Below are 7717 nucleotides of genomic sequence, written 5' to 3' on the forward strand. Positions count from 1 at the left end.
GCTGGGAGTTAAGGACAGGTTGCTTACTAATTCGGATAGGCACAGACGGCATTTGGTGGATTCTGGAGCTTACAGTAGATGCAGAGACCATGATGAAACTTTGTGCCATGCTCTTAGGGACTGCTCTAAGAGTAAAGAGGTGTGGAAGAAAATTCTCCCACCCCACATTCTTCCTTCCTTACCCATGCTGAGCATGACTGGTTCTCTGATGGGGTTAGTGGGAAGTTATTGGCTAACATGGAGCATGGTGACATTTTCTTTGCTATCATCTGTCACCAAATTTGGAAGTGGAGGAACGAGGAGCTTTTTGGTGATAAAACTGTTTTTATTCCTAACTTACCTGAGTTCTTCTCGAAAAAACTCTCTATTATTACCGAGAGCTTTAAAGGGGATTCCCTTGCCAGATCCACCCAGAGAAGAGATGTCCACCTAGTTGGTTGGAACAGGCCTAATGATGGGGTGGTTAAGTTGAATACGGATGGCTCCTGCCTTAACAATGGGAAGATTGCTGCCGGAGGTGTTCTCAGAGATTCGGGGGGCGCCTGGCTGTCTGGATTCACCCAGAATCTAGGGTTGGGCTCGTCCTTTTCTGCAGAGCTTTGGGGTATTCTCTCTGGTATCAAGCTTGCCAAAAGTCTGGGTGTAAGGAGGTTATCTGTGGAGTCTGATAACATGGAAGCCATCAATATGATTTCCGATAATCATGCTATTTGTCTTAGTAGCCGCAACCTTATCAAAGCTATCAAACAGCTTTCCTCGTCCTTTGAGTCCTTAAAGTTCAGCCACATTTTCAGAGAGCAAAACCGGGTTGCGGATCACTTGGCGGCAGCTGGTCATGAGGGGATGCTAGGCGTTACTACCCTTTCTGATCCTCCTATCTTTCTTTCTCCTCTTCTTTTAGAGGATAGGATTGGGGTTAGCTTTCCTAGGCTGATCCCAGGTTAGGTGTTCTTTGTCTGTTTGTTTTTCCTTTCCTGTTTCTACCAAAAAAAAAAAAAACACGAGCTGACCAAATTTTCTAATTAAAAAATAGGGAATTATACTAATTCCATATGTTTAGATAATAATTAGCCTAAAATAATATGAAAAAACAATTCTAACCCAATTAACTCATTTTAATACTGAAAAGCAAACTTAAAGGCAAAAGAACTCATTTAATTCCTCCAAAACGTTTACGAAAATATTATTCTAAGACAAGGTCACTAAAATTCAGTTAAAAATTAATTTATCTAAGGAATACGAGTTTTTAAAACTCAAGACCGGTTTAAATTATCCGATCTTATTCAAATAGTTTTACCATGGTTAAATGCATTAAAAGATTTAATCGATATCATTTCAAAAAAAAAAAAAAGATTTAATCGATATGTTCCAATATTTTTCTTATTTTTTTCAGCTTTAAATTCTTCCAAAAAATAAAACATTTTTTCTTAAATAATTAAAATTTAAAAGTTCAAAGACATCTTTTCAAAAAAAAAAAAAAAGTTCGAAGACATATTATAATCTATTTATTTGAATTAAAACAGATTTGAGAAAACAAACCGAAAATTAAACTGTTAATTATTCTTATTGTTTTCCTTCAGCCAATAGGAATTTAATCCCATCCTAATTTCCTCCAAATCACACTTTGAGTGTATAAAACGACCCCTTTGTACCTTATGAAAATTCAAACTCTCCCTCCATACCACCACAACTCACCGTCGACCACTACCCTACTGCCTTCGTCCGCCTTGCGCCTCCGGTCAAGGCTACGTCGCTGCCCTACAGCCGCCATCCACGGTGGTGTTGCCGCTCCCTCATCTTTCATCTTCTCAAGCAAATTTTCAAGTTTTTGATGTCTACAGAAAGCTTCTAACTTGAGGATTTTTGAAGAACAAGTTGATTTTTAGACTTCAATTGGTCAAACTTCAACCTCAATTCATTCAAACACAAGTAAGAATGCTTCTAATGCTCAAATTTCATCTTTCAAACCTTCTTGAACTTGTAAAATTAGTTCTAGGGTTTTCAAATTTCTTGTTGATTTGATAAAATTGGTTGAGGGCAATCATATGACAGGTTTAGATGCTATTCGGTATCAATTTGTGTATGGGTAAAGTTAATTTAAGCATCAATTTGAAGGAATTGATGTACATTGAAGTATGCACGCCAAGTGTTTGATAAATTGTTTAAAAAAAAATAAGAACTTATGTAATTCTATTCCAATTGATTTAATTTAGTTGTTGGGTATATCTAATAATTGTTTAAGGACAATGATCACGAAAAACTACCGAAAATCCAAAACGCAAGTTCAAGGATATTCTATTTGTATCTCGGTACATTAATTCTCCTCCCCCAAATTCTTTTTTTCACCTCTGCTTCCATCACCTCCATTAACCAATTCCGTCGGGCGATTCAGTTGTCCCTGCAGGTGACACCTCCTGCTAACACCCGTGTCTGGCAGTATACCTTCTTATTAGCACCGTGATTTCTTCCAATTCATTTTCTTGTTTGTTTCTTCCTTTATTTCAACTTTCAAGGTATACAAAACTCTATCCATTTCCATAAGTTCATACTTTCCAATTTCCAAATTGCAACGCGTTTGGGTTAATTTGGAATTTTGTAACTGAGTTAGCTTAATTTTGGTTTTAACTAAAATTTATATCGACCTTCAGTTTGTAAAGAAGGGGAAACTTTTTATAACTAGTTTGTGTAACAGATGTGAATTTTGTGGTTTAATGGCTTCTTTGAAAAAAAGAAAGAGTGGTTAGAGATAGTTACATTTTTCTTTAGATACCAGTAATTGTTTTGGTAATGTTCTCACTTCTAATGATGGTTCTGAACTTCTGATATTTAAGTGGGACTATTTGATGACTAATTAGTTAATTGCTTATTTAGCTTGCTTTCAAAGCTGATGATTATGATTGATAGTGTCAAATGAGTATATAGCATTATTGAAATTCTAAATTGGTATATAACTTCATAGATTTAATTGCTTAACTGATTGATGATGTTGATAAAACTTAGTGTTCAGTTTGATAAATCTTAGTATTCATAGTCTCTTTAAGAAAATCAGATTTTTGTCGAGAGAAGCAACTTTTTTTTTTTTATACAGAGAGATTCAGTGAAGGGCCGTTAAAAAGTGTCCTGATTCATTTAGTACCACCAATTAAACAAAATAAATACCCTATCTAACCAGCTTCTTTTTATTGTGTTGCTTCATGTTAATTAGAATTTAAAAAGAAGGAAAAAATAGCTTACTATTTTAACCTACTTTTATTTAACCTCCTTTTGTTGAACCTTCAACCAACCGACCCAAAAGCTTTCTATTGTAATTTGTGGCCCTCTTCTTCAACTCGTTGAAACTAATTTAGTGTTTTAATTGGGTCCAGTGACTTTCAATTTCGATTATTACTTGCTGAGTTTGATCCTTGTTGCTGCAGAAATGGAGGAAGACGATGATTACGAGGAGTATGTTCCTGTGGCAAAACGGCGAGCACTGGAAGCACAAAAGATTCTTCAGAGAAAGGGAAAGTCTTCTGGTTTAGATGATGAATTGGAGAAATCTAAGCTCGTAGAAGCCAAACCCAGCCTCCTTGTCAAGGCTTCCCAGCTTAAGCGAGATCAACCGGAGATTAGTCAGACGGAGCAGATTGTGCAGCAAGAAAAGGAGATGATAGAGCACTTATCTGACAAGAAAACCTTGATGTCTGTTCGTGAACTGGCCAAGGGCATCACCTATTCCGAGCCTCTGTTGACTGGATGGAAACCACCAATTCAGATTAGAAGAATGTCCAGCAAGCAGTGTGAAGCAATTCGAAAACAGTGGCATATTATAGTTGATGGGGAAGATATTCCACCACCAATAAAAAATTTCAGAGATATGAGGTTTCCAGAACCTATTTTGAAGATGTTAAAAGCAAAAGGGATCGTGCAGCCTACCCCTATTCAGGTGCAGGGGCTTCCTGTTATCTTAACCGGAAGGGATATGATTGGAATTGCTTTTACCGGATCTGGGAAGACCCTGGTTTTTGTACTTCCAATGATTATGATTGCTTTACAGGAGGAGATTATGATGCCCATCGTGCCAGGAGAAGGGCCTTTTGGTTTGATCATTTGCCCATCAAGAGAGCTTGCCAGACAAACATATGAAGTGGTGGAAGAGTTTTTGATTCCTATGAGAGAGGCTGGCTATCCAGAGTTGAGGCCATTACTCTGTATTGGTGGAGTGGACATGAGGTCACAGTTGGAGATTGTGAAAAAGGGTGTGCACATTGTTGTTGCAACTCCAGGTAGGCTCAAGGATATGCTAGCAAAGAAAAAAATGAATCTCGATAGCTGCAGGTAACCACTCTTAATTCCATAAGAATTACAATATCCATACCATAAGAATTACAATATCCATACCATAATTATCACTTGCAAATTGTGGTTTTCACCTCACTTGATTCATTGTGGATATTGCGTTTTGCTGCCTGCTTTTATCATTGCTATTGTGGTATGTATAGTAGTAAATCGTAGCTGGTCTCTGTCTTTAATAGATTTATGCCCCACCTTTTCCTTAGCTAGGGATTAACAGCATCATTTCTTCTTGTTTGACGAACTTGTGTGTGCTAATGGTAGATTGCTCCTTAAGTATTAAATTCAAACACATTGCTATTTGGGTATTAGTATATTCTGATATCTATGCATGTCTTAAGAAGATTGTGTTTTCAGCCTCCTGTTATGCGTGTAGAATATTTGGAGCCGGAAGGTTACAATGTTCTATTTTTGTTTATGTATATAGATAAAAAATATTCTTTAGGTAGTTGTCTTCTTGCTATCTTATTTATTTAGTGCCTGTATGTCGTCAAGGTATTGTGTTGCATGTATTCTTGTTACTTTCTTGATGCAAATGTCCTTTTGTTTTTCATTTTATGTGTTAGTTGTACCCTGTAATTATAATTTTATTGTTTTTTCCTTTTAGGTATTTGACATTGGATGAGGCTGATAGATTAGTGGATTTGGGCTTTGAGGATGATATAAGGGAAGTATTTGACCACTTTAAAGCTCAAAGGCAAACTCTTCTATTTTCTGCTACCATGCCAACCAAGATTCAGAATTTTGCTAGAAGTGCCCTCGTAAAACCTGTTACCGTCAATGTTGGAAGAGCAGGAGCAGCAAACTTAGATGTGATTCAGGAGGTGGAGTATGTGAAGCAGGAAGCTAAGATTGTTTACCTTCTTGAGTGTCTACAGAAGACACCACCTCCTGTCCTAATATTTTGTGAAAACAAGGCTGATGTGGATGACATTCATGAGTATCTCCTCCTAAAGGGTGTTGAGGCTGTGGCTATTCATGGAGGGAAAGACCAGGAAGAGAGAGAATATGCTATTTCATCCTTCAAAGCAGGCACAAAAGATGTCTTGGTTGCAACTGATGTTGCCTCAAAAGGTTTGGACTTTCCTGATATTCAGCATGTGATAAACTACGATATGCCTGCAGAAATTGAAAACTATGTCCATAGAATTGGACGAACAGGAAGATGTGGTAAGACAGGAATTGCAACAACGTTCATTAACAAAAACCAGAGTGAAACAACACTTCTTGATTTGAAGCACCTGTTGCAAGAAGCAAAACAGAGAATACCGCCTGTTCTTGCTGAGTTGAACGATCCTATGGAAGATGGAGACACAATCACTGATGCCAGTGGAGTTAAGGGATGTGCTTATTGTGGTGGGCTTGGTCACCGCATTCGTGATTGCCCCAAGTTGGAGCACCAGAGATCCCAGCAACTTGCTAATTCTAGAAGGGATTACTTCGGTTCTGGAGGATATAGAGGAGAAATATGATTATCTTTACACTGCCCTCATTTGATCTGGTGTGCAAATTTTTACACCTTAGTTTGTTAGTCTTGTTAATGGCACTTACGCGTATATAGTTGAGATGTATTTATCAATTTTTATTATCAGCTTTGAACTAGTTGAAAGTAATCCAGGATCAGTGTTCTTGTAGGATTAGCAAAGCAAACATTTATTTGCCATTCTTCCTCTAGAAAACATCTAGTTTTGATAAATGTGCATTGCCTTTGTTATTGTATTCATTTTAAGTCTGAAGTCTTGAGGGGTTTTAGTTTAGAATTCATATCGATTCTGCTGGATCCCCATGATTACGCACACTGAAATGCTTGGAAGGATTATTTGTATTAGGGATATTTTATTTTCGTTTTTCTGATCTTTGCTTTAATCTGTCTGTCAGTGTCAAATGAATCTAATGCTGGTTAATTGTGGGCAGGCCAGGCCATAGGGAACAAGGAGTCAAAAACCAAAACTGTCAATTGGCTAAATTGGGAATTGTGATATATGATAATGAAGGCATGAGGCATCTCTCACTTGTCAGGTCATGGATACTGGAAAGGACAATCTTCCATGAGCAGCACATGGGACTGTTGATGGCATTGCAAATTGCAATACGAAAGATATGTCATCTGAAAAACTAGTCATCTTTTCATACGAAATACTCACTCGAGGACATGTTAACTAACAATTTTTGATCTGCTGCTAAACTTTTCAATTTTTGTGTTGCTGCATCCTCATGGTTATATTCGAGTTGTTTGTACAATTGTTCGTAGCTCTCTCAAGTCAGGATTTAAACTTGACCTTCTTCTGTCTGAATCAATGACTTGATTCTTATTATATGTGCAACACTGTCTCTGCCTGCCTAAATATGTTACTCACAATCCCTGAGGAACCATTAGGAGGATATAGGTACTGTTTGGCAATTTGACTAGCCGATTGTATAACTTGTTTGGTAAAATTTAGCTGTTTGTATAAAATGACAAATAAGTAAATTGCTATTTTATGGCTCTTTCCTTTCCAAGTAGGGTAGGCTGACGCATTAGGTTTTCGAAAATAGGTCCTAACTAATGAAATGGAAGCCAATTATGTAAAACTTTCTACATGGCTGTTGACCTTCACAGATCGTCATGGTTCGCTAACACCCACCCGATTTTCTTCCAGCCTTCACGGATGCCTTATGTTGAATGCGCCTAAAAGCGCCAGCTAGTCAGGGGTGTAAGACCAATCATCCTTATCCTATAGTTCCAACATCAACGCCTTAAGCAAGCTTTGCTTTCTGATATTGACGTGCTGCTTACAAAGACTGGGAAAGTACTTAAGGGAAAAAACTTATTTATTAAGTATAATATGTGGGCCCTTGAGCGCCCACTTTGATGGTGATTGCATTCACCTATTCTATCCCCAGTCCCTTGCAATTACGGGTAAACGCTGCTATTTGTTCCGTTAGAACGAGCTTAGAAGCAGCCATTTCTCCCGAAATGAAAGACAAGACCAAGCTATAGGAGACCCCATAACTTAACTATTCTTAGTAGAGGTAAAGAACCTTACCCATTCCATTGTTTTCTTACTAGAGGTAAAGAGCTAGGGTTGGTTGGGTAGTGTTCCGCGCCTGCCTTCTCGATTGCATGTCTTGTGCGAAACTATACTTTCTTAGACTAAGCGTAAGGAGGGGTTAAAGAGTGGTAATTAGGGGCAAAAATGTTCATAAAAAGAGATGGAATAATAAGCTAATTGAAAAATCTCATAAAACCAGTTTTTTCAAAATTAGCCTTTTGGATCCAATAAACTTTTTCAAACATCTCTTCACCAAACACTACTACTATTAGAGTTTTGACTAGTCAAAACCTCTAAAATGCCACAAACCTCTAATTTACCTCAAAAACTCTTTACCAAACATGGTCATAGTT

At 37.5% G+C, this 7717-nt stretch overlaps 1 protein-coding gene across 2 annotated transcripts; it reads left to right on the forward strand.

Moving 5' to 3' along the window:
• The first annotated feature begins 1614 nt into the window (after positions 1-1614).
• On the forward strand, positions 1615-6649 carry LOC136204571 (DEAD-box ATP-dependent RNA helicase 35). Of its 2 annotated transcripts, none has more exons than XM_065995527.1 (4): positions 1615-1929; positions 3417-4317; positions 4940-5833; positions 6247-6649. In XM_065995527.1, exons 2-3 carry the CDS (start codon positions 3419-3421, stop codon positions 5802-5804), a joined length of 1764 nt encoding a protein of 587 aa, XP_065851599.1. In that variant the 5' UTR covers positions 1615-1929; positions 3417-3418; the 3' UTR covers positions 5805-5833; positions 6247-6649. The 2 variants fall into 2 exon arrangements, with proteins under 2 accessions (XP_065851599.1, XP_065851600.1); XM_065995528.1 differs by having other exon boundaries at positions 6252-6649.
• Positions 6650-7717: the final 1068 nt, after the last annotated feature.

This window comes from Euphorbia lathyris, chromosome 1 (assembly GCF_963576675.1).
Source record: "Euphorbia lathyris chromosome 1, ddEupLath1.1, whole genome shotgun sequence".
Lineage (NCBI taxonomy): Eukaryota > Viridiplantae > Streptophyta > Magnoliopsida > Malpighiales > Euphorbiaceae > Euphorbia > Euphorbia lathyris.

Coding starts and splice junctions, on each gene's coding strand:
- LOC136204571 (XM_065995527.1), top strand. CDS start 3,419: ATGGAGGAAGACGATGATTACGAGGAGTATGTTCCTGTGGCAAAACGG. Junction 4,318..4,939: donor ATGAATCTCGATAGCTGCAG/GTAACCACTCTT, acceptor TTTTCCTTTTAG/GTATTTGACATTGGATGAGG.